The sequence below is a fragment of the Palaemon carinicauda genome, chromosome 1, assembly GCF_036898095.1.
Source record: "Palaemon carinicauda isolate YSFRI2023 chromosome 1, ASM3689809v2, whole genome shotgun sequence".
NCBI lineage: Eukaryota > Metazoa > Arthropoda > Malacostraca > Decapoda > Palaemonidae > Palaemon > Palaemon carinicauda.
The window spans coordinates 73,179,956-73,207,455 of record NC_090725.1 but is presented as its reverse complement, the minus strand read 5'-3'; the positions used below and the strand labels follow the sequence as shown (position 1 = coordinate 73,207,455).

Below are 27,500 nucleotides of genomic sequence, written 5' to 3'. Positions count from 1 at the left end.
AGGGCATGAAGTCCTCCCACTAGGGGAAAGCATAAACCAATGAAAGTTGCTTGCAGAAAGGAATAATCTATTAGGATTATTCATGTTAAAGTTATACATAGTTTACGTAATGCTAAACCATTTACTAGTAAAATGACACGGGCGAATGAGACGCAAGGTTCACAAGAATTAGTTTATTGACAATCAATAAAATAAAAACAGGTTAATCAACAATTATACACTTATAAGAAGAGGATAACCAACAAATAAGCATAAGGATCATAGTAAGCAGAAAAATTGTTCATCTGAAAGAAAGAACATTAGCGCCACTTTTAATAATGAGATATTAAAATCATAATAGTCTGTCTTACTATTCAGTCACACTGGCATTGGAAACGCTTAGCACACGTGTCTGCACTTATGCTAGGTTCACCTTTGATTATGGAACAGTCAACGTGGGCACCTTAGTGCCCTAACACTTAATCTGTAGAACAGTCCGTGACTACACACCCACCCTAGAATTAATCGTCCCAATTAATTTCACTGTTCCTCGCAGAGTTAAACAGTAGGTTTGACGACACTACCCACTGCTACCACAGACCTCTTCAGTTGCTCCACTTGCTTTGCATAGTGTCTAAAGAAAACTCTGGAAGACTTCCAGCCAGTGTATGAGCAAAGATGTTCGAAATCTATGTTCCAGCCAGTGTATGAGCGAAGATGTTCGAAATCCATGTTATTAAAGAAATTTATGGATGAGGCAACTTTCCTCGGATCGTGACCTGCGGGTGTACTATCTGGATCCGCTCTGCCAATAAAATAGGTGATTTTCGCCCTTAGTTGTTTCAGAGATAAATTTGAGCCTGATGTTTCTCCCCTAAACAGCTGACCTCCCCTAAAGTCTGAAGTTCTACGAAGATAGACCTTAAGGCATTCCACTGGACATAGAGATGCATCTTCTTTCAGAGGGCAGATTCTCCAGGGACCCCACGTTGAGTCCGGAAAAAGGTTCAGTTGTCCCCCATCTAAGAACCGAACACGACCTTCCTCTCGCAAGAGGGCTACTATTTCAGTAACTCTAGCCCCCAAAGCGAGTGCAAACAGAAATATAACTTTTTGGGTCAAATCCTTTAAAGCACACTCCTCATTGTTCATCAGCGAAGCAAAATGAAGAACTTTATCCAGAGACCATGAAATGGGTTTCAGAGGTGCTGATGGTCTGAGCCTAGCACAGGCCTTCGGAATTTTGTTAAAGATGTCGTTAGAGAGGTCGACCTGGAAGGCATATAAAATAGGTCTTGTCAAGGCGGACTTGCACGTTGATATTGTGTTGGCTGCTAAGCCTTGACCATGGAGGTGGATGAAGAATGATAAGCAGAAGTCCGTCGAGATATTTTGTGGTTTCTTCGCCTTGACAAAGGACACCCACTTCCTCCATGATGACTCATATTGTCTTCTGGTGGATTTGGACTTATATTCCTCTAAAAAGTCTATGCTGTCTTTCAATATCCCGAAACGGTTTCTCACCGCTAGGGAGAGAAACTCATGAGCTGCAGGTTTCGGGTTTTCAGTGATGAAGCGCAGACAGTCGACTTCTGAACTCGCTGGGTCAAAACTGGATCCGGTAGCAGTAGAAACTTCAGCCGTAGTTCTAATGCCAGGGGGAACCATACGCTGTTCGGCCACTTGTGAGCCACTATTGCCGCTATTCCCTTGAAAGATCTCAGTTTGTCGAGGACCCTCAATAGAAGGTTGTGAGGAGGGAACAGGTAAATCCTGGACCATCTGTTCCAGTCGAGGGACATCGCGTCCACTGCTTCCGCTGGGGGATCCTCGTACGGGGACACGTAGAGAGGTAACTTCTTGTTGTCTTTCGTCGCAAAGAGGTCTATCTGCAGTTCTGGGACTTGACTCAAGATGAAGGAGAATGATCCTGCGTCTAGGGATCATTCTGACTCTATCGGTGTGAACCTGGATAGAGCGTCCACCGTCACATTGCGGACTCCTTGAAGGTGAACTGCTGACAAGTGCCATTTTTTCTTTTCCGCTAGCCGGAAGATGGCCAACATCACTTGGTTGAGTGAAGGTGACCTCGATCCTTGTCGATTCAGGCATCTCACTATCACCTCGCTGTCCAGTACCAACCTTATGAGGATCGAGCGACGAGGGGAGACTTTCTTCAATGTAAGAAGTACTGCCATGGCTTCCAGAAATTTTGTGAAATTCCTTGAATAGGTTGGACCAGGTTCCTTGGGCCTTCTTCCGGTGAGAATGACCTCCCCATCCCTCCTTCGAGGCATCTGTATGAATAGTCATAGAGGGGGGAGGTGGCTGGAGAAGCACCGATTTCTTCAGTTGTTTGACTTTGGACCATGGCCTGAGAAGCGTACGTAGACGAGACGGTACTGGTCTTATCAGATCTCTTCGCGCGTTTGATGCATATTTCCTCCAAACTCCGGTTGCATCCTTTAGCTGTGCTCTTAGCACTGGGTCTGTTACTGAGGCAAACTGGAGAGAACCCAGCACTCTCTCCTGTTCGCATCTTGATAGTCTTTCGGAATCCAGAAGTCTCTTGACAGAACCTGCTATTTCCTTCCTCTTCTTTACGGGGATGGAAAGTTAGTGACATTAGGTCCCAGTGGATCCCCAGCCACTGGAACTTTAGAGATGGAGAAAGCCAACTTTTTTCTGTTGATCTTGAAGCCTAGATGTTCCAGGAACTGGATCACCTGTAGGGAAGCTTGCATGCACTCTGCCTTGGATGCTGCCCACACCAGCCAGTCGTCCAGGTAGGCCACTACTTGGATTCCTTTTAGGCGTAATTGTTTGAGAGCTGTGTTCGCCAGCTTCGTGAAGATCCTTGTGGCTATGTTTAGCCCGAATGGCATGGCTCTGAAGGCGTAGAGTCTTCGATGTAGCTTGAATCCTAGGTAGGGGGAGAGTCGACGGCTGATTGGAATGTGCCAATAAGCGTCTGACAAGTCTATGGAGACGGTAAATGCCCGCTTGGGCAGTAAGGTCCTTATGTGTCACAGTGTTAGCATCTTGAACTTGCTATTCACTATGAACTTGTTGAGTGGTGACAAGTCCAGAATGACTCTGAGTTTTTCTGAGTCCTTCTTGGGAACACAAAACAGCCTCCCTTGGAATTTGATGGACTTTACCCTTCGGATTACTCTTTTCTCCAAGAGTTCTCGAATGTATTCTTCCAGAACGGGGGTAGGGTGTTGGAAGAATCGTGGGCACGGAGGTGGAGTGCTGTGCCAGCTCCAACCCAGTCCATTCTTGAGTAGGCTGTGGGCCCAGGGATCGAAGGTCCAACGATCCCGAAAAAGATGGAGTCTCCCTCCTACCGGAAGCAAGCATTTCACCTTTGCTGCTGTTGACCTGAGGCCTTGCCTCCTTGACTGCGACCTCCCCTGAACCCCCCTTCCCCTTGAGGGGCGTCTAGACGAACCTCTGGCTGATCCTCTAGCTCTTGCTCAAAAGGTAGTAGACTGCCCTTCGAATGCTGGGTTAAATGCCTAAGACTGCGTAGTCACGGCTTGGGGTACCCACTGGTACGTGGCCGGGGTTTGTGCTGCCATCTGGGGCACTGCGGTCAAAGGAAGTTGCTGCTTCTGCTGTCTGAATGGCTTGGCTGGCCGAGAGGGTAGCCTAGGCTTCTTAGTCTTCCTCTCTGGTTGGGGACCCTCATCAGGAGAAGACTTTCGTTTAAGAGATAGGCCCCACTTCTGGAGAAGGTTTTTATTTTCCGCGGCGGCCTTATCCACTACCTCTTTGACCACTTCACTAGGTCTTTGCCCCAAATGCAGGAGGAGATTAGTTTCCTTGGCTCCCTACAAGCCCTCCTAGCTTTGACGAAGCTGTAAAGGTCCTTCGTCACTGTGGCCAGATGTGTCTTGGCGACAACCATAAACATCTCTTGAGCCTTGGGGTCACTTGCCATCGTCTCCAGAGACGTTTGCAGAAACATTGAGGCGGCAAGTCTTTCTTTTGTCTCTTGCTCCTTACGCAAGAGAAAATCAGACAGCTTCGGGAGGCCTTCACCGAACTGACGTCCGGCAATATCGGCCTCTAACTTCCCGACTGAAAAGGTAAGATGGACGTCCTTCCAGTCTTTCTGGTCCATGGGTAAGGCCAAGGACAGAGGTTTACACTCCTCCAAGGAGGGGCATGGTTTACCTGCCTCGACCATTTTCAAAACAGCCTTAAACCCTTTTTCCATGAAGGGAAAGGCTCTGGTAGGAGAGGCCACAAAGGAAGGATGCTTCTTACTCAAAGCGGGTACCTTTGAGTTTGTGAAGCCCCTCTCTTTCAGCGAGCTTGACAGCAAAGCCTGAGCTTTAGCGTGGTCAAAAACTATGATCTCCTTCGGCTCAGTCTCTTCCTTTGAGGCTGGTTCCTTCCTAAGGCGGACATAACAGTCCGGGTACGACTCCTTGCTGGGCCAAAATTCCACCTCCTCGAGGGGGACTGAGCCCAATCTCTCCGAAATGACGATCTTTCCCGTCGTCATAGGCATGTGCTCGGCATACCTCCAAGGGTTGGCATCCGAGCACAAGGGAAGGTCCTTCACGTTGAGCTTCTTCTGGGGCCCACATGATGCTGCAAGTCTTCGCATCTCCAACTCCATTGCAGCTGCCTTCTCATTATTTTCTTTCTGCATCTGCTGGATCATCCCAACGATGGAAGAAAGGGTCCTTCCCAGATCCTCTGGGAAAGCAGACGATGTTGAGGGAACAGGTTCAGGGGCCTGAACCGGGGTAGCCGACTCCTTGTCAAATTCCTCCTCTTCATTGTCCGGAGCCTGGGTCAGCTCCTCTTCCTGGTCTTCTGCCAGAAGGTCTTTTTCAGTGTACTTGGACACCTCAGACATCTTATCGTCCAGTTGGATGTCTTGCAGGGCATCCGAGACTTCAGAATCCACTGGAATCTGAACCAACGGTATCTCCGCTTGAGGCTGGGGAATCACTGCATCCGCTGATGCCTTGGGGAAAAGGTAAGCCCTCATCTTCTCGCTTGGAAGATAGGGGTCAGAAGTATTCTTCTGGAAGCCCCTCACCCAGGTTTGAAGCTTCTCCCTCGCTGCGTCCCTTGACTCCGCCGACTTAGGGGCGTCAAACGCCTCGGTAATCAGGTTAGTGCAAATTGTACATATCAGTGGGTCCCAATACCGGAGATCACCTTTGGAGACTGCGCATGCTGCGTGCCTCCTACACAAATCATATCCGCAGAAGTTCTTGCTGCGGACGTTGCAGAATAAACTCCCACACTTCAGATGGTCCTCCTGTAAAGAGAAGAAAATTCCATGAGTATCAAGTGAAAACGTATCACTGGATAACTAATGTTAAGCATACATAGCTTAAAGTAACTAAGCTAGAAAAGAAAGAAGGAAAGACACACACTTGTATTTCCTGCCCAGTCAATTGCTGTAACCTTCCAGATAATAAAATTTCATGGTTATTCTATTCTAAAGTAACCGATAAGGTATTTCCAGAAGAAAATAGGTGTAGCTCACACCAAAATAAGTAATTTTAAAATACTGAATAGTTAATAAAGAAAGAACTCACTCTCTTCATCTGTATGGTTTCACAAAAGGCTGTACAAGACAACACAAGTATGTTGGAAGTGTTACAATATATTCTATACCATAGTTTTTTCCATGCAGTATATCCTATACTGTAAAAATACTGGCTACTGTATATAATATACAGTGGAACCTCTACATACGATTGTCCCAACATACGAATTTTCCAACATACGAAGTAAAATTCGACCAAATTTCCGTCTCAACATATGAAGTGTTGCTCCAACATACGACGTAAACAATACGCTTACCGGTGGAATTTTCTCAAAAGCGTGCAGCGTAGCTTGTTGACGCCGCTAGACGGCAGCACATCGGAGGGACGCCAATCGAGCGTCACCTTGATCAGTCCTCTCATCGCGTGCGCATCGTGTGGTTGTCCTCTATTCGCTCAGTTTTAACAGTTTTTTATCTTGCCTTTTCACGTGTTGTTTTCTGTGTTCCGTAATCATGGGTCCTAAAAAGCTTAGTTTCGGTTCAGGAAGTAGTAGCAGTGGTGAGAAAAAGAGGAAGTCTATGCTTTCATTAGAATTAAAGCAGGAAATCATAGAAAAGCATGAGCGAGGTGTACGTGTTAGCGATCTCGCTAAACAATATGGCCGGAATATGTCAACGATCTCGACGATCATAAAACAGAAGTCAGCCATTAAATCAGTGAAACCTTCAAAGGGGATCACTATTATTTCTAAACGTCGTAGCCCTACCCTTGAAGAGATGGAAGGACTTTTGTTAATATGGATCAAAGACAAGGAGATTGTTGGCGATACGATCACGGAAACGATCATTTGCGAGAAGGCCAGCGCTATCTACAGTGACTTGAAGGCGGCGCGCTCTCGGGGTGACGCGGGGGAAGAGTTCAGGTTCAGCCGATCCTACGACGGAGGAATTCAAGGCGTCTCAAGGTTGGTTCGAGAAATTTAGGAAACGGACCGGGATTCATTCAGTTGTTCGTCATGGAGAAGCTTCGAGTTCGGACACTAAGGCTGCTAAAGACTTTGTTAAAAAGTTCGAAAGCATCGTGGTGGAGGAAGGTTACGTAGAGCAGCAGGTTTTCAACTGTGATGAAACCGGTCTGTTTTGGAAAAAGATGTCTAGTCGAACGTACATTACCGCTGAAGAGAAGAAAATGCCTGGACATAAGCCAATGAAGGATCTGTTGACTCTTGCGCTTTGTGCCAACGCCAGCGGGGACTGCAAAATTAAGCCTCTGTTAGTTTAAAGCACATAGAATTAATAAAGACCTGCTACATGTTCTATGGCGTTCTAATTCTAAGGCTTGGGTTACTAGGCATATCTTTGTGGAATGGGTAAACGTAGTTTTCGGCCCTGCAGTCAAGAAGTATCTTCAGGAAAGGAATTTGCCTTTGAAGTGCTTGCTTTGTTTGGACAATGCACCCGCTCTGCTGGATCATCCCAACGATGGAAGAAAGGGTCCTTCCCAGATACTCTGGGAAAGCAGACGATGTTGAGGGAACAGGTTCAGGGGCCTGAACCGGGGTAGCCGACTCCTCGTCGAATTCCTCCTCTTATTGTCCGGAGCCTGGGTCAGCTCCTCTTCCTGGTCTTCTGCCAGAAGGTCTTTTTCAGTGTACTCGGACACCTCAGACATCTTATCGTCCAGTTGGATTTCTTGCAGGGCGTCCGATACTTCAGAATCCACCGGGATCTGAACCAACGGTATCTCCGCTTGAGGCTGGGGAATCACTGCATCCGCTGATGCCTTGGGGAAAAGGTAAGCCCTCATCTTCTCGCTTGGAAGATAGGGGCCAGAAGTATTCTTCTGGAAGCCCCTCACCCAGGTTCGAAGCTTCTCCCTTGCTGCGTCCCTTGACTCCGCCGACTTAGGGGCGTCAAACGCCTCGGTAATCAGGTTAGTGCAAATATTACATACCTGCGGGTCCCAATACCGGAGATCACCTTTGGAGACTGCGCATGCTGCGTGCCTCCTACACAAGTCATGTCCGCAGAAGTTCTTGCTGCGGACGTTGCAGAATAAACTCCCACACTTCAGATGGTCCTCCTGTAAAGAGAAGAAAATTCCATGAGTATCAAGTGAACAACGTATCACTGGATAACTAATGTTAAGCATACATAGCTTAAAGTAACTAAGCTAGAAAAGAAAGAGGGAAAGACACACACTTGTATTTCCTGCCCAGTCAATTGCTGTAACCTTCCAGATCATAAAAATGATATTTTCATTATAAAATAAATTTTTGAATATACTTACCCGGTGAATATATAAATAGCTGACGTCTCCGACGGTCGACAGATTCCAAAAACTCGCGAGCGATCACCATGAAGGCTGCCGGGTGTGCCCACCAGCGCCGACTATCGACCAGATACCGCATATACTTCTCAACCAAACCAGTTCTTCTCAGTCCGTAGGGTCTCTATCGGGGAGGAAGGGAGGGCCTTTAATATTATATATTCACCGGGTAAGTATATTGAAAAATTTATTTTATAATGAAAATATCATTTTTAAATATTAAACTTAGCCGGAGAATATATAAATAGCTGATTCACACCCATGGTGGTGGGTAGAGACCAGTATTAAAACAATAAAGGCGTATATGCTCAAGAGTTTTTGACAACTATTCAAAAAACCAACTTAAGTATAGGTACCTGGTAAGAAAGCTGACTCTGATAATTACTCTGCCTCATTAGTCCGCTATCCTCACGAAGCCCAGCGATCCTCTTAGGATGCTGAAAGACTCCCAGGAGCTGCTATATCCAGGGTGAACACCCCTATAACAGGACCTCATCAATACCCTTAATCTGGGCGCTCTCAAGAAACAATATTTTGACCACCCGCCAAATCAAAAAGATTGCGAAAGACTTCTTAGTCTCCCGTACAACCCAAAACAAGATTAAAAATTTCAAGAGTAGATTAAAAGGATATTGGGATTAAGGGAATGTAGTGGTAGTGCCTTCACCCACTACTGCACTTGCTGCTACGAATGGTCCCAGTGTGTAGCAGTCCTCATAAAGAGTCTGGACATCTTTCAAGTAATATGAAGCGAATACCGACTTGCTTCTCCAAAAGGTCGCGACCATAATACTTTTAATGGATCTATTTTGCTTAAACGCTACTGAAGTTGCTATCGCTCTAACTTCATGAGCCTTGACTTTAAGTAAATTACGATCCTTCTCACTTAAATGAGAGTGTGCCTCCCGAATAAAAAGTCTAATAAAATAAGACAACGCATTCTTAGACATGGGCAAAGAGGGCTTTTTAACGGAGCACCATAAAGCCTCTGAACAACCTCGTAGCGGTTTAGTTCTGGATAAATAAAAGTTAAGAGCTCTAACGGGGCACAGCACTCTTTCAACTTCATTCCCCACAATCTCAGAAAGACTGGGGATTTCAAATGATTTAGGCCAAGGACGAGACGGAAGTTCATTCTTGGCCAAAAAACCAAGTTGAAGAGCACATACTGCTTTATTAGTGGAGAAGCCGATTTTCTTGCTAAAAGCATGTATCTCACTAACCCTTTTAGCCAAAGCCAAGCTCACCAAAAAAAAGTGTCTTGAGGGTAAGATCCTTCAGGGAGGCTGAATTTAATGGTTCAAACCTGTCTGACATAAGGAACTGCAGGACCACGTCCAAGTTCCAAGCAGGAGTCGAAATATGACGCTCCTTGGAAGTCTCGAAAGACTTAAGCAGGTCTTGGAGATCTTTGTTATTAGAAAGATCCAAACCCCTATGCCTGAAAACAGAAGCTAACATGCTTCTGTAGCCTTTAATGGTGGATGCAGAGAGGGAGCGACCGTTTCTCAGATAAAGCAGAAAATCCGCAATCTGCGCTACAGAGGCACTGGAAGAGGAAATAGAGGAGGCCTTGCACCAGTCTCTAAATACCTCCCTTTTCAACTGATAGATCCTGATGGTAGAGGATCTTCTAGCCCTCGCGATCGCTCTAGCTGCCTCCTTCGAAAACCCTCGAGCTCAAGAGAGTCTTTCGATAGTCTGAAGGCAGTTAGACGAAGCGTGGGGAGGCTTTGATGAAATCTCTTTACGTGAGTGTCACAAGAGATCCATCCGCAATGGCAGGCTTCTTGGAACGTCTACCAGCCATAGAAGTACCTCTGTGAAACACTCTCTCGCGGGCCAGAGGGGAGCAACCAACGTCAACCTGGTCCCTTCGTGAGAGGTGAACTTCTGCAGCACCTTGTTTAGGATCTTGAAAGGTGGAAAGGCATAAACGTCCAGGTGAGACCAGTCCAGCAGGAAAGCGTCTATGTGGGCTGCCTCTGGATCTGGAACTGAAAAGCAGTAAGTCGAGAGCTTCTTTGTCAGTGAAGTCGCAAAAAGATCTATGGTGGGTTGACCCCATGTCATCCATAGCTTCTCGCACACAGTCTTGTGCAACGTCCACTCCATGGAGATGACTTGTCCTCTTCTGCTGAGGCAGTCTGCCAAGACATTCATTTCTCCTTGCACAAATCTCGTCAAAAGAGAGATGTTACTTGCCTTAAATGGAGTTCCTTCTGATCCGTGGACCAAAGACCCGAGCATTCCAGACTGTCCAGTGGAGCTCCCTAACCCAAATCCGATGCATCTGAATACAACACATGGTTTGGGTTCTTGATCGCAAGAGAAAGACCTTCTCGAAGTCTGATGTTGCTGTCCCACCAAGTCAGACATGTCTAGACTGAGTTGGAGATTGGGAAAAAGATACTCTCTAAGCCCTCCTCCTTGTTCCAATGGTTTAGGTGAAATTGGAGAGGGCAAAGGTTGAGTCTCCCCAGAGAGATAAACTACTCCAGCGATGAAAGAGTTCCCACGAGGCTCGTTCAAACTCTTACAGAGCAACTGTTTTTCTCTTGCAAGTGACGGACTTTTAACAGAGCTTGTTCCATTCTTGTGGGAGACGAAAAGGCCCGAAAAATTCGACACTGTATCTCCATTCCCAAATAAAGAATAGTCTGGGATGGAGTACTGTAAGTTACGACTTCTCTACGTTCACTATGAGACCTAGCTCCTTGGTTAGGTCTAATGTCCATTAGAGGCTCTCCAGACAGCGATTTAATGACGACGCCCTGATTAGCCAGTCGTCAAAATAAAGGGGGGCTCTGAATCCTCAAAAAATGTAGAAAGCTTGCTACATTTTGCAAGAGCCTTGTAAAAACAAGAGGAGCAGGAATGAGGCCGAAGCACAGTGCTCGAAATTGGTACACTACTTTCCCGTCCACAAACCTCAGATGTTGTTGAAAGTTTGGATGAATCGGGATGTGGAAGTATGCATCCTGAAGGTCGAGAGAGACCATCCAGTCGCCTTCCCTTACTGCTGCCAAGACAGATTTGGTAGTCTTCATCGTGAACTTTGTCTTGACAATGAACACATTGAGCGCACTTACATCTTAAGTACTCCTGCAGTGAACGTGGCTGCCAGATCATTGGAGCCATCCTTGATAGCCTGTTCATGCATGACATAATTGTACAGCAATACATTGACAGCTGGAGAGACCTTCTTACTTAAGGCTCCCAGGGACCAATCCAACAAATAAATACTTCAAACGCTCGAAAAAAAACTCCTAACAGGAGATGGTCTAGCTCTGAAGCAGACCATAAAATCTTGGAGCGTCTCATGGCTAGACGACGAGGAGAGTCCACTAGGCTTAAGAAGTCTCCCTGGGCAGAGGCAGGCACTCCCAAGCCGAGAACTTCTCCTGTGTCACACCAGACGCTCGAGCGAGAAGCTAATTAAGGAGGAGGAAAAGCAAAAGCACACTTTCCTAAACTTCTCCTGGATTCCAACCAGTCTCCCAGTAAGAGCATGGCTCTCTTGGAAGAACGAGAGAGAACTGACTTCGTATATGTAGGAGTCGAAGAAAGTCATGCCAAGAGTAAACTCACACGGCGGAGCAGCCATTACAAAACGAGTAGGACAAAATTTCACTAAAGAAATTCATAATTATAAAACAAGGGATTGTTGGACCACCCTAGGATACTCCTCTTCTGAATGACTCCCCAAAGGTACATTAGTTGAAAGGGGGTCATCAACTTCTTCAGAAGGCACATCATCTGATAAATCTAAAGTCTTGCGAGAAGGAGATTTATATTCAGAATGACGTGAAGGAAAAGCCTGACAGGCTACATCAACTTGTATATGAACAGAAGTCAAAGTTGGAGGGTCGATGTCACGTGACTGCAGAGAATGTTATTCTACTACATGTCGTGACAGAAGTAACTGACGTTCAAACGTCCCGTAGTAACAGCGGTGACTGCTGTTCGATGCTATATCGTGACTACGATGACTGACCCTCGACGTCACGTCATGTCTACGGTGTCTACCGCTCAACGTTACGTCGTGTCTGCGGTATCTGCAGCGCGGCTGACGTTCAAAGCGATCAAAGTTACATCGAGATTTATGCTCTGCATCTCGTTTAACAGCAAAGCTGTCACTAGGGATAACGTCAGCGTGGCGTAACAAAGCTCGTTTAGAAGGTTGAAGACCCGAATCACGTATCCCAGAACCGTGACGTACAAAAAGCAAAGGATCCTTTCGCACAGGAACAGGATCGTAAGCTTCTATTAAAGAAGAAAGCTTTAACAGCATATCTTGCAAAACACTTAACTTCGGATCAACCTGTGACTGCGGTGGCTGACGTTCAAACGTCACGTAGTAACAGCGGTGACTGCTGATCGATGCTATATCGTGACTACGGTGACTGACACTCGACGTCACGTTGTGTCTACGGTGTCTACCGCTCCACGTCACGTCGAGTCTGTGGCAGAAACGTCTGTACATGAACGTCATCGCTATGAACGGGACTCTCATGATGACTACAGCTAGGACGTTGAACTTGTTCTGAAGGAACTAATAAACGTTTCAACCGTCTCGAAACCTTACGCCCAGGCTTTTAAAGAGACGAATCATCGGAAGACGAGGAGAAACTTCGTCTCTCCTGTCTTATGGCAAGGACGTGCTTGACGAGCAACGTCTGATACCTTTGAGGGAACGTCAGTTCGTTGGTTTACACCCCTCACTCCCTTAGGTCCTACGACATTCCTTCTCCCTGGTGCAGGGGAGCCTGAAAGAGGTCTCAGACTAGGCAAGCGACAAGCACGAACAAACGAACCCTCCGCAACACAGAACATGTTTTTTGCACTTTCTTCACTGATATCGCATTTTTTAATAATTTCACATTAGACATGAATAAAACTGATTTCTACCTGAAGCACGCAATTCTCCCTTAAATCAAAAGGTTAGAGTTGCGAAATGAGTCGTATAATGTAAGCACATTAGTACAAAATGAAACACACATGCAAATATCAATAAACATATACATATATATCGAATAAAACGGAAATATATAAAGTTAAAAAGATCAGTGACTGGGGATGAGACTAAAAACTAGTTCACTAAGGACTACGTTTTCAATCTCTCACCGTACAGTGCCTTGGGATGAGAATAAAAACTAGAACGTTTTATCCTCTCTCCCCGTACAGAGACTTGGGACGAGAGTAAAAATCTGAATCGAGAACAACGTTACTCGCTCCCAAACTCCTTGTACAGAGACTTGGGACGAGAATAAAGATCGGATATCTCTCTCTCTCTCTCTCTCTCTCTCTCTCTTGTCACTCACAAGAGAATGGCTCACTCACTCTTCGTCAATAACAGGTTATTTGACTAAAGGAAAAAACTGAAAGGACTAAGAAATTGAAAATTAACATGTTCCTTTAAATTAGTATCTAAAAAACTTCAGTTTGAAAGAAGAATGAAAAAAAACGTCAAAATCGATTTACTCTTTCTGCAAAGTGAAACCGTGATTCTCTCTTTCTCTATCGTAACGATAGAGCGCAAACTGCGTAGCATAAATAAACCGAACGTTAGTTCATCTTTGAAAAACAGCAAGAAGACTATTCAAAGAATAAATTTCTTAAAATATTTTCTAAAAATATTCATCTCATCACTCTTACAGAGCAACTGTTTTTATCTAAACAAAAATAAAAGTTGAATGGGCTCAACGTTGTTTAACTTCGTTTTCCAAGTCAGGACCGCCTACAAAGAATAGGTAAAGGCCGCATATAAACAAAAACATAAAATATATCTCGGTGTTTAGTATAAATGGAAAGCTAACCGAAGAGGCCTAATAAAGGCGGGTGAGATATAAAATATATAGAGGTAAATCTATAAATATCAACAATAATTTATAAAGTGATAAAATAAATACTAAAAACCTTTAACACACTTCCGTACACTGAGGGAAGGGTCGGCCATCTTTTCTCTATGGAAAAACCAGAGCGAGATTAAAAAAGCAAGGGCAAAAACTTTGCCTCTCCTTTCAAAAGCATTTCTTTTGAAGATAGTATTGAATAATCCAACACGGCGAAAGCAATAAAACCAAAACCAAGTACTTCACCAATCGGTAGAAAACTCGAGGTCAAGCGCGAGCGGAACCAGTGTTGTCTTTAACACCGACAGAGAAGAACTGGTTTGGTTGAGAAGTATATGCGGTATCTGGCCGATAGTCGGGGCTGATGGGCACACCCGGCAGCCTTCATGGCGATCGCTCGCGAGTTTTTGGAATCTGTCGACCGTCGGAGACGTCAGCTATTTATATATTCACCGGCCAAGTTTAATATTTAAAATTTCATGGTTATTCTATTCTAGAGTAACCGATAAGGTATTTCCAGAGGAAAATAGGTGTAGCTCACACCAAAATAAGTAATTTTAAAATACTGGATAGTTAATAAAGAAAGAACTCACTCACTTCATCTGTATGGTTTCACAAAAGGCTGTACAAGACAACACAAGTGTTAGAAAAACTTAGTGTTATAATATATTCTATACCATAGTTTTCTCCATGCAGTATATCCTATACTGTAAAAATACTGGCTACTGTATATAATATACAGTGGAACCTCTACATACGATTGTCCCAACATACAAATTTTCCAACATACAAAGTAAAATTCGACCAAATTTCCGTCTCAACATACGAAGTATTGCTCCAACATACGACGTAAACAATACGCTTACCCGTGGAATTTTCTCGAAAGCGTGCAGTGTTGTTTGTTGTTGACGCTACTAGACGGCAGCACATCAGAGGGACGCCAATCAAGCGTCACCTTGATCAGTCTTCTCATCGCGTGCGCATCGTGTGGTTGTCCTCTATTCGCTCAGTTTTAACAGTTTTTTATCTTGCCTTTTCACGTGTTGTTTTCTGTGTTCCGTAATCATGGGTCCTAAAAAGCTTAGTTTCGGTTCAGGAAGTAGTAGCAGTGGTGAGAAAAAGAGGAAGTCTATGCTTTCATTAGAATTAAAGCAGGAAATCATAGAAAAGCATGAGCAAGGTGTACGTGTTAGCGATCTCGCTAAACAATATGGCCGGAATATGTCGACGATCTCGACGATCATAAAACAGGAGTCAGCCATTAAATCAGTGAAACCTTCGAAGGGGATCACGATTATTTCTAACCGTCGTAGCCCTACCCTTGAAGAGATAGATGGAAGGACTTTTGTTAACATGGATCAAAGACAAGGAGATTGTTGGCGATACGATCACGGAAACGATCATTTGCGAGAAGGCCAGCGCTATCTACAGTGATTTGAAGGCGGCGCGCTCTCGAGGTGACGCGGGGGAGAGTTCAGCCGATCCTACGACGGAGGAATTCAAGGCGTCTCGAGGTTGGTTCGAGAAATCTAGGAAACGGACCGGGATTCATTCAGTTGTTCGTCATGGAGAAGCTTCGAGTTCGGACACTAAGGCTGCTAAAGACTTTGTTAAAAAGTTCGAAAGCATCGTGGCGGAGGAAGGTTACGTAGAGCAGCAGGTTTTCAACTGTGATGAAACCGGTCTGTTTTGGAAAAAGATGCCTAGTCGAACGTACATTACCGCTGAAGAGAAGAAAATGCCTGGACATAAGCCAATAAAGGATCTGTTGACTCTTGCGCTTTGTGCCAACGCCAGCGGGGACTGCAAAATTAAGCCTCTGTTAGTTTACCATTCCGAAAACCCTAGGGCATTTAAAGCACATAGAATTAATAAAGACCTGCTACATGTTCTATGGCGTTCTAATTCTAAGGCTTGGGTTACTAGGCATATCTTTGTGGAATGGGTAAACGTAGTTTTCGGCCCTGCAGTCAAGAAGTATCTTCAGGAAAGGAATTTGCCTTTGAAGTGCTTGCTTTGTTTGGAGAATGCACCCGCTCAACCCCCCCCCTCCCCCCCCGGACTCGAAGATGATATCATCGACGAATACAAATTCATCAAGGTGTTGTATCTTCCACTGAATACCACCCCTATCCTCCAGCCCATAGACCAGCAAGTCATCTCTAATTTCAAAAAGCTCTACACCAAGCACTTATTTAAGCAGTGCTTTAATGTCACGCAAAGCAACTACTTAACTTTGCGTGAATTTTGGAGGAGCCACTTCAATATCGTGCACTGCTTAAAGATCATTGATCAGGCTTGGGAGGGAGTAACTCGTGGACCCTGAATTCCGCTTGGAAGAAGCTTTGGCCTGATGCTGTTGCTCCCAGAGATTTCGAAGGTTTTGGCCCCGAGAATGAACCTGTGCTTACCGCCGAGGAAGACGTCGAAGAGATTGTATACCTTGGAAAGTCCATGGGTCTGGAGGTGGATGAAGATGACATCACCGAACTCGTCGATGAGCATCACGAAGAGCTCTCCACCGAGGAACTCAAGGAGCTGCAAGCCATGCAGCATGATGAGTTTCAAGCGCAGTTGAGTGAGTCGGAGGAGATCGAGGAGGTAGGCGAAATCTTAGGTATGGCGGAAATAAAACAGATGTTGGCATATCATCAACACGTTGTTGATTTCATCGACAAGCATCACCCACAGAAACTACAGGTTTGCCGTGTTGTTGCGCAGTTCGATGATGTTTGCTTAACGCTTTTAGAAAAATCCTCAAAAGCCGTACAAAGCAACTTTCACTCGATAGTTTCTTTAAAAAATCTTTAAAACGGTCTAGTGGTTGTGTGTGATACTGCCACATACATCCATGTGATTAATGTAATGGAGAGTGACAATTTAAACTAGTAGGTTCTTTAAAATCTTGTATAATGAAGATAAACGGACATAAATGTGACAAGCAGCGGGGAGCAGGCCCATGCTTGTCGATACAGTGACCACTGAACAACGACTGACTACTATATGCATATGGCGGAAAGAAAAGCAGTGTTGACACATAAAATAACATTGTTGCCACGATGCATAATAAAAATGTGGTCTTACAGTATATGTAATGAAAAGATAAATGGAAATAAATATCATTCTTCTACAAAATCATAATAAAGCAAATGTACATTAATGTTCATAAACTGTACGTAATGTAAATAATATACAGCCTAATATTACATATCTATACAGTGATCATGATGAAAAGAAAGAAAGTGAAGCAAAGAAAAGGAAGACCGAATCGAGTGAAAGTGATGAAAATTAAAAATAAGAAAAGAAAAAAAGTAAAAAAAAAATCTAAAATTATAAAAATTAAAAAAAAAAGCTAAGTTAAAGTTCACGTAGTAGTGTAAGTTGGTGTAAGTTATCGTACACGTTATCGTACAAAGTCACCGTCCCTACCTCCTCGCTGATCTTCCGTCTCCTCCTGCGTAGAAGTCCCTACACCAGCGCTGGCCTGTCGCTAAGGTAAAGTGTTACATTACAACCCGTTTATTTATTATTCATTATTATGTATTCTTTTTTTTGGTTTGTAATATGTATTTATTATACAGGCATTGTATTAATGTCACGTGTAATTATGTGTAGCCATTTATTAAGGATTTATTATGGGTTTTTAGGCTGAGGAACGAATTAAATCAATTACCATGTATTCTTAAGGGAATATTTGCTCCAACATACGATCGTTTTAACATACGAAGTAGTTTCTGGAACGAATTAAGATCGTATGTAGAGGTATCACTGTAATGTGCCGGCACGTCCCTTAAATTAGTTCCAAAGTATACTACTTTTAGACTATTGGGTGGAAGAGCGCTGGTTAAAATGTGTGGCTGGCAACTAAAATGATAGCACCGGGCTGCCGGCCAGCAGATCTTATGGTGTGCTTCTATTGCCGGCCGGCAAAGGTATGCTACCAATGCCGGCCGGCAGCAGAAAAGAACCAGAGAACTTCCATCTGCCCGGCTGCCGGCCACTTAGGCCGGCAGTCGGGCTAGGGTACAAACACTAGAAGAGAAACAGAATGGATGTAAGGATAAGAGACGGCACTGCCTCATAGCCCGGCATCCAGAAAGAGTGAACATAAGGAAGGGGAGAATGTAAATTCAGGCTTCCATCTATCCAATGCCACCTTGCTCTACAGACAGACATGGATGTGAGACCAAGGGAGGTCTGGGGAACACTCTATAGATGATAGGCCTTTGCCGAAGGGGCTGAGTTAGCTCCACATCCTAACCTATGCTAGGTACAGATGTAGAACGACGGACAGAGATGTAATGGCTAGGCCATCACTAAGGAAAGAGGAGGGAAGGGGGAGAGAGGGTCCTGCAAACTCTGCTTTAGTAAAAGATCACCCCGCAGCCAAGAAAGCTCATCCTAGCCAAGGTTTGGTGTTGTTATTCACAGGAAAGAAGGATCTCATCCTTCAAACCGAGAACAACCACACTGGACTAGTCTGCTAGATCACAAAAAGAAGGGATCATCTCGTACAGAAACCTTCAAAAGTGGTCTAGGGAGGCTAAGCCTCCTGTGTCTGACCTAAGCCTAGCAAAGGAATCTCATTCTCTATGCTAGAAAGAAACAGACCCAGACTAAGAACTCTGATGTCCTGCCCCCTCCTGAAGCCAGATATACTGGAAACAGGAAAGAACAGAAACACCCTAATATAGTTATATCTAAATATTAATTCAGATAAACCATTAGGGTTAAGCCCAAGGCTTAAACAGAGGGAAAAGGGATTGCACTTATTCTCCGAGGAGAAGAGAGCAACCGGGGAGTGTGAGAAAGTATACTAGGGCCGCATAGTTAACTAGCCTAGGCGCGAAGAGAATCGATCACCTAAATCACCGAAACTCTCTCTCGTATACTATCTTGGAAGAAATATCAACAATATCTTATATGTATAAAACTGCCTAAAGCTTCAATAAATTTTAAAACACTCAGAAATCTGAATATCATGCATGAAAGTACTAGTGCCAAACATCTAGGCTACAAGGCCTAGCGTAGGCTAGGATCGGTAAATCATTCGCCGAAACGGAAATACTAAAGCATCATATAAAGAATTCCTATGTAGAGCTAAATAGCTAAAATTATTAAAGCATAACGGCCGGGAATGTCGTTCTGGCTAACTAAATGACTCATGCATGGTGAGCGACCGCGTCCAGGACGCCTCCGGTAGACAACAGCTCTTGTAACGAAAATATCGCTATCGAATTATCTTAAAATCACAAGAGCTTACATTTATACATAATAGAGATAATACTCAACTTTCCAGAGGCAGAAGAGGCTGGAGAAAGCATCATGAGGTTGAAAATAATCCAAGATAAGCGAGTAACACAGGGAAAACACCGAGTTGTTGAGCTAGGCGAAAAGGAATACAGATGGCGCCGTCGGCGGCGCTATGCACCCATTCGAAGCGAGATAGGAGAGGTGCCTTGCTAGCGGCTCTCCTTTCTTTCTCGGTTTTCGTTTTCTTGCCACTTGACCCCTTCGAAGTGTTAATTCTGTTCGGGGTGCAGATTGCTATGTGGCGTGTCAAGAATACGTCCTCTGATATTACGCGATATCCCTGGTTCATTTAATGAGGGATATTCGCTCCAGGAGTTAGAACTCTGGGTACCTTAAGGTAAATTCTCTGGGAATATCACCGTAGTCAAATATACCCAAGGAAGCTACCCTATAGGAACTTCCATCAGGACAACATGGCCTGAGCCCAAAAATATATTTTTAATGACAAGCCTTCAACAGAATTCTATCAAATTCTTATGCCATATGTCGATACTTACCTCGTTAACAATTTTAATGTCTGTTCTAGATTTGCTGAAGAAAATACTTATTTAAAAAAAAAAAAAAGTGTATATGTGTAGGAACATATAAATGGTTTGTTAGATGTCCACATACTCATCTTCTCTCAATCATAGCTTCGGTAAGTCAAGTCATAAGGAATAAATAACTACCCTCAGTACTGCGAGATATAACAAAGCTACTAAAGTTGCAAACATACTTTGAATTCCTTGCTCTGCCCTTTATGTAGTTGTAAGCCAGAAAATGATTGTAAATACATATGCTAACAACCCTTATCCCTTGTGGTACAAAAAAATCTCTTCATAAAAATACAGCAAGCAATCTATACACTTACTGGTGTATGTTTCAAGAACAATTCACAAACTTACTGGTAAGTGATCAAGTAATTTGAATATGATGAGCATTTTGCGAGACAATTTCATCAGCGAATTTGAAAGGGATGAAATATGTTCTTTGTATACTTCTGTTGCTTCTTCAGGCCCAATTTCTTCGTGAATATCCCAAGTTTCACGGGTCCAATGAAGTGCTGATCCTGCAATCACAAATGATATATTTCCCTTCCTATCATATCGACAACAAATAGAAAGCAAGGATAAATGGTAACTACATGCGGTGACTTACATCTAAAAACAAAGAGGGTAACCAACACACGATTGTTATAACAGCAATGTTTTGTGTTCAAATGAGCTTCACTAACGCTATGTTTAACAGATAATGAGATGGATTATTTGGCAGAGGATACTGTAATCATAAATTATAATAGTTTTAATTAATGTGCAAAATCTAGCTTTTGTAATATCTAATCAAAAGTATGGATATTCGTAATCATTTTTCTTTTGCAATAAACTAGAGTAGGCTCAGGAACTAGTGACTTGTCCTTTATACAAATAAATAATAAAACCATATAGGTCTACTGAACACCTGATAATGAGTTTGATTATAATCAACCAAAGAACTGATTTTATAGATTAAATGGTATCATAAAAATTAATTTTGTTCTAGACATGAAGTACGAGAAACATTACATACTTAGCCTCTTTTAATCATGTACATAAACACAAGCGTTTTTTATCGCTAGAGACGATGCACAACAATATTACTCGCTTTTCAGAGACGTTTTACATCAATACATATTGTCTTCTACAGATAATGTCTTTAAAAGATTCTAGAGATAATGCACAGGAACATTACGTCTTTTTTCTCTTTTTTTTTTAGGCAATGCTGCACATGAGCACTACTTGTTTATACGGTAATTGTTTACAACACCGCGCTCTCCATTTTCTCCAAGATAATGCAATCCTGCAGTTCTCATCTTCTTGCAGAGTAATTAGGTGGTTATTTGAATTCTGGGAAAGCAATAATTAGCAAGATATGTTGAGGAAGGGGGAAGGGGTTATAAAAAAGATAATAGCTCGGTTTCCTCACTAAACGACTTGGAACTGACATGTCAACATAGTCAACCAAACAGAAGTTCGTGATGTCAGCGTACATTTGATATACTGTATATTCAAAATATACTATATCAAAAATTGAGTGATTACTCAAAAGTGTCACTATTTGTAAATTGCATATTTTATGGACACTTTTGAGTAATTAATCAATTTTTGATTAAGTATATTTTGAATATACAGTATATCAAATGTACGCTGGCATCACGAGCTTCTGTTTATGTACACTGGCATCACGAATTCTGTTTAGTTGACGATGTTGACATGTCAGTTCCAATTCCATGTCGTTTAGTGAGGAAACCAAGTTATTTTCTTTTTATAACCCCTTCCCCCTTCCTCAACATATCTTGCTAATTATTGCTTTCCCAGAATTTAAATAACCACATAATTACTGTGCAAGAAGATGAAAACTGCAGGATTGCAATATTTTGGGGTAAATGGAGAGCGTGGTGTTGAAAACAATTACCGTTTTTACTAATGGCAAAATTTGAACATTAATTTTTTTCAAACATAAGAACATTTACCTTTTATTAGAGATTGTGCACAAGAACATTACTTTTTTCAGAGTTGTTGTACATGAATATTAATTTTCTATTTCCATATGATGCACATGAAGACCACTTTTTAACAAATGATGAAAACTAATATTATTCTTTATACAAATGAAGCAAATGAACATGTTATTTTCCTTAGTAAAATAAATTTTTGAATATACTTACCCGGTGATCATGTAGCTGCAACTCTGTTGCCCGACAGAAAAAACCTACGGTCGGGATACGCCAGCGATCGCTATACAGGTGGGGGTGTACAACAACAGCGCCATCTGTCGAGTAGGTACTCAGGTACTTCTTGTCAACAAGAACCAATTTTCTCCTCGGTCCACTGGGTCTCTATGGGGAGGAAGGGAGGGTCCTTAAATTCATGATCACCGGGTAAGTATATTCAAAAATTTATTTTACTAAGGAAAATAACATTTTTCAATATTAATCTTACCCGGTGATCATGTAGCTGATTCACACCCAGGGGGGTGGGTGGAGACCAGCATACATGTTAACATTAGAAGCTAAGTATCCCGTATTTCATTTTAGCAGTTATTCAAAATAACAAACATAAAATTAATAAGTACCTGGTAAGGAAGTCGACTTGAACCATTACTCTGCCTTTTTAAGTACGTCTTCCTTACTGAGCCTCGCGATCCTCTTAGGATGCTGAGCGACTCCTAGGTGCTGAAGTATGAAGGGCTGCAACCCATACTAAAGGACCTCATCACAACCTCTAATCTAGGCGCTTCTCAAGAAAGAATTTGACCACCCGCCAAATCAACCAGGATGCGAAAGGCTTCTTAGCCTTCCGTACAACCCAAAAACAACAATAAAAAGCATTTCAAGAGAAAGATTAAAAAAGGTTATGGGATTATGGGAATGTAGTGGTTGAGCCCTCACCTACTACTGCACTCGCTGCTACGAATGGTCCCAGGGTGTAGCAGTTCTCGTAAAGAGACTGGACATCTTTAAGGTAAAATGATGCGAACACTGACTTGCTTCTCCAATAGGTTGCATCCATTACACTCTGCAGAGAACGGTTCTGTTTGAAGGCCACTGAAGTAGCGACAGCTCTAACTTCATGTGTCCTTACCTTCAGCAAAGCATGGTCTTCCTCATTCAGATGAGAATGGGCTTCTCTAATCAAAAGTCTGATGTAATAAGAAACTGCGTTCTTCGACATCGGTAAAGAAGGTTTCTTAATAGAACACCATAAAGCTTCTGATTGTCCTCGCAATGGCTTTGTACGTCTTAAATAGTACTTAAGAGCTCTTACTGGGCATAGTACTCTCTCTTGTTCGTTTCCAACCAAACTGGACAGGCTTGGAATCTCGAACGATTTGGGCCAAGGACGAGAAGGGAGCTCGTTTTTAGCTAAAAAACCAAGCTGTAAGGAACATGTAGCCGTTTCAGATGTAAAACCTATGTTCCTGCTGAAGGCGTGTATCTCACTGACTCTTTTAGCTGTTGCTAAGCAAACGAGGAAAAGAGTCTTCAAAGTGAGATCTTTAAAAGAGGCTGATTGAAGCGGTTCGAACCTTGCTGACATCAGGAACCTTAAAACCACGTCTAAGTTCCAACCTGGTGTGGCTAACCGACGCTCCTTTGAGGTCTCAAAAGACTTAAGGAGGTCCTGTAGATCTTTGTTGGAGGAAAGATCTAAGCCTCTGTGGCGGAAGACTGCTGCCAACATGCTTCTGTAACCTTTGATCGTAGGAGCTGATAGGGATCTTACATTCCTTAGGTGTAAAAGGAAGTCAGCTATCTGCGTTACAGAGGTACTGGTTGAGGAAACTGAATTCGCCTTGCACCAGCTTCGGAAGACTTCCCATTTTGACTGGTAGACCTTGAGAGTGGATGTCCTCCTTGCTCTGGCAATCGCTCTGGCTGCCTCCTTCGAAAAGCCTCTAGCTCTTGAGAGTCTTTCGATAGTCTGAAGACAGTCAGACGAAGAGCGTGGAGGCTTGGGTGTACCTTCTTTACGTGCGGCTGACGCAGAAGGTCCACTCTTAGAGGAAGAGTCCTGGGAACGTCTACTAGCCATTGCAGTACCTCGGTGAACCATTCTCTCGCGGGCCAGAGGGGAGCAACCAACGTCAACCGTGTCCCTTCGTGAGAGGCGAACTTCTGCAGTACCTTGTTGACAATCTTGAACGGGGGGAACGCATACAGGTCTAGATGGGATCAATCCAGAAGAAAGGCATCTACGTGAACTGCTGCTGGGTCCGGAATCGGTGAGCAATAATTTGGGAGCCTCTTGGTCATCGAGGTAGCGAACAGATCTATGGTGGGCTGACCCCACAGGGCCCATAGTCTGCTGCAAACATTCTTGTGAAGGGTCCATTCTGTAGGGATGACCTGACCCTTCCGGCTGAGGCGGTCTGCCATGACATTCATGTCGCCTTGAATGAACCTCGTTACAAGCGATATCTTTCGATCTCTTGACCAGGTGAGGAGGTCCCTTGCGATCTCGAACAACTTCCTCGAATGAGTCCCTCCTTGCTTGGAGATGTACGCCAAGGCTGTAGTGTTGTCGGAGTTCACCTCCACCACCTTGCCTAGAAGGAGGGACTTGAAGCTTCTCAAGGCCAGATGAACTGCCAGTAGCTCCTTGCAGTTGATGTGTAGTGCTCTTTGATCCGGATTCCACGTGCCCGAGCATTCCCGACCGTCCAGTGTCGCACCCCAGCCCGTGTCCGATGCGTCCGAGAAGAGAAGGTGGTCGGGGGTCTGAACAGCCAGTGGTAGACCTTCCTTGAGAAGAATGCTGTTCTTCCACCAAGTCAGTGCAGACTTCATCTCTTCGGATATAGGAACTGAGACCGCTTCTAGCGTCATGTCCTTTCTCCAGTGAGCAGCTAGGTGATACTGAAGGGGTCGGAGGTGGAGTCTCCCTAACGCGATGAACTGGTCCAGCGATGAACTGGTCCAGCGATGAAAGCGTCCCTATTAGACTCATCCACTGTCTGACTGAACATCGGTTCCTTTTCAGCATGCTCTGGATGCATTCTTGGGCTTGACTGATTCTGGGGGCCGACGGAAAAGCCCGAAAAGCTCGACTCTGAATCTTCATACCTAGATAGACTATAGTTTGGGATGGGACGAGTTGGGACTTTTCTATATTGACCAGGAGACCCAACTCCTTGGTCAGATCCATAGTCCATTTGAGATTCTCCAGACAGCGACGACTTGACGGAGCTCTTAAAAGCCAGTCGTCCAAATAGAGGGAGGCTCTGATGTCTGCCAAATGCAGGAATTTGGCAATATTCCTCATCAGTTTGGTAAACACTAGAGGTGCCGTGCTTAGGCCAAAGCACAGGGCTTGGAACTGGTAAACGACCTTCCCAAAGACGAACCTTAGGAAAGGTTGGGAGTCTGGATGGACGGGGACGTGAAAGTACGCGTCCTTTAGGTCCAACGAGACCATCCAGTCTTCCTTCCTGACCGATGCTAGCACCGACTTCGTCGTCTCCATGGTGAACGTCTGCTTGGTGACAAAGACATTTAGAGCACTGACGTCCAGCACCGGTCTCCACCCTCCTGTCTTCTTCGCTACTAAGAAGAGACGGTTGTAGAAGCCCGGGGATTGATGGTCCCGGACTATGACTACCGCTCCCTTTTGTAGCAAGAGAGACACCTCTTGCTGTAAAGCTAGCCTCTTGTCCTCCTCTCTGTACCTGGGAGACAGGTCGATGGGAGTAGTTGCTAGAGGGGGCTTGCGCAAGAATGGAATCCTGTACCCCTCTCTGAGCAACTTCACAGACTGTGCGTCTGCACCCCTGTTCTCCCAGGCCTGCCAGTAGTTCTTGAGCCTGGCTCCCACTGCTGTCTGGAGAGGTTGGCAGTCAGACTCTGCCTTTTGAGGACTTGGAACCCTTCTTTTTGCCACGTTGACTATCGGCACGGGTACCTCCTCTGCTGGAGGTTCTGCCACGAAAGGGCAGAATGAACCTAGACGCTGGTGTGTCCATCCTAGGTATAGGCACGGAAGGTAAAGCTGTGACTTTACGTGCGGATGACGCCACCAGGTCATGGGTATCCTTCTGGATCAACGAGGCGGCAATCCCCTTGATCAGCTCTTCAGGGAAGAGACACTTGGAAAGCGGAGCAAACATCAACTCTGACTTCTGACATGGTGTGATCCCCGCCGACAAGAAGGAGCAAAGGTGATCTCGCTTCTTAAGAACTCCAGACACGAACGAAGCCGCAAGCTCGCCAGACCCATCCCGAATGGCTTTGTCCATGCATGACATGATGAGCATGGCAGAGTCCTTATCCGAAGGGGAGGTCTTTCTGCTTAACACTCCCAAACACCAGTCCAGGAAGTTGAAGATCTCAAACGCACGAAAAACTCCCTTCAAAAGATGGTCCATGTCCGAAAAGGTCCAGCAAATCTTGGAGCGTCTCATAGCCAGTTTGCGGGGAGAGTCTACCAGACTTGAGAAGTCGCCCTGGGCAGAGGCAGGAACTCCCAAGCCGAGATCTTCTCCCGTGGCATACCAGACGCTAGATTTGGAAGCAAGCTTGGTCGGTGGAAAGATGAAGGATGTCTTCCCAAGTTGCTTCTTGGACTGCAACCACTCTCCCAGTACCCTTAAAGCTCTCTTGGATGAGCGCGCGAGTACGAGCTTCGTAAAGGCAGGAGCTGCTGACTGCATGCCTAAAGCGAACTCAGAGGGAGGTGAGCGCGGGGTTGCAGACACAAACTGGTCCGGATACAACTCCTTAAACAGGGCAAGGAATTTCCTAAAGTCTAAGGAGGGAGGCGTAGTCTTGGGTTCCTCTATGTCGGAGTGTTGATCGTCCAAATGCGCAGCTTCGTCGTCATCAGAGACTCCTTCATCCGAATGCTGAGGAGGAAGCGGCAAAGGAGGAGAAGAAAGCTGAACGGCTGAATCCGGCAGCACGGGTGCATGCGTAGCTGCACTGGATCCAACATCATGCCGCTGCTGGTCAGTCTGAGAGCTGGCAACAACAAAAGCGGAGTGATGGTGCGTGGTGGGGACTGCCGTGGGTTGCGGAGACTGCCGCATTGCGTCAAAACACGGCAGCTTGACAGCACCTTCCCACTGCTGATGCGGTAGCTCACGCATGTCAACGGAGGGTGCCGCACGTCGGCTAACGTCAACATGCGTCTGGCAGGGTCGACTGCGCAACGGTGGTGGAGCTCTCACAGCCAGAGTGTGGGAGCAGGCAGCCGCAGTGTCTGCTGAGCGCACAACCGTGGCAGGTTGTAGGTTAACGGGTGCAGTGTCAACCTTCTCAGCACGATACTCCTGCATGAAGGAAGCTAGCTGAGTCTGCATAGACTGCAGCATAGACCACTTAGGGTCTACAGCGGTTGGTGCGGCAACTGACGGAGTGATTGCCTGCTGCGGAACCACACTACCTCTCTTGGGAGGTGTGCAGTCTTCGGAAGACTACAAGATACGTCCGCAACCACTGAGGGTACATCTGTACGCTGATCAAGGCCTGTCGAACCCTTTGGTCCTTCGACATTGCTTCTCCCCTGGGCTTGGGAGCTTGCAAGAGATCCCGGACTGGGAGGACGACTGGCACGAACAGATGCACCCTCATGCGTAACACTGACACTGACACTTTTCACAGCACTTGCACTCACTACACTTCCCACTGCACCTTTCTCCTTCAACTCTTTGACATCGGCCAAGAGTTGATTGCGGTCATTCGCTAATGACTCCACTCTGTCACCAAGAGCCTGAATGGCACGCATCATGTCCGCCATCGAGGGTTGCTGAGAGCTAGTAGAAGGGTCGGGAGTCACCACTACAGGGGAAGGAATAGGTTGAGGGGCATGGGGAGAGGAAAAATCAAAAGAGCGAGACGAACTCCTCCTGATCCTACCCTTCTCTAGCCTACGTGCATTCTTAAGGAATTCATTAAAATCGAATTCCGAAAGCCCAGCGCATTCCTCACATCGATCTTCCAATTGACAGGATTTACCCCTACAATTGGAACAAACGGTGTGAGGATCTATAG

General features: G+C 44.8%; 1 protein-coding gene across 1 annotated transcript in view; it reads right to left on the bottom strand.

Moving 5' to 3' along the window:
* Positions 1–27,500, bottom strand: part of LOC137648952 (uncharacterized) — a 59,884-nt gene that overhangs the window by 21,993 nt on the left and 10,391 nt on the right. The window contains exon 4 of the mRNA XM_068382142.1: positions 19,882–20,045. Coding sequence (XP_068238243.1) covers positions 19,882–20,045 — 164 coding nt within the window. The remainder of the gene's footprint in view (positions 1–19,881; positions 20,046–27,500) is intronic.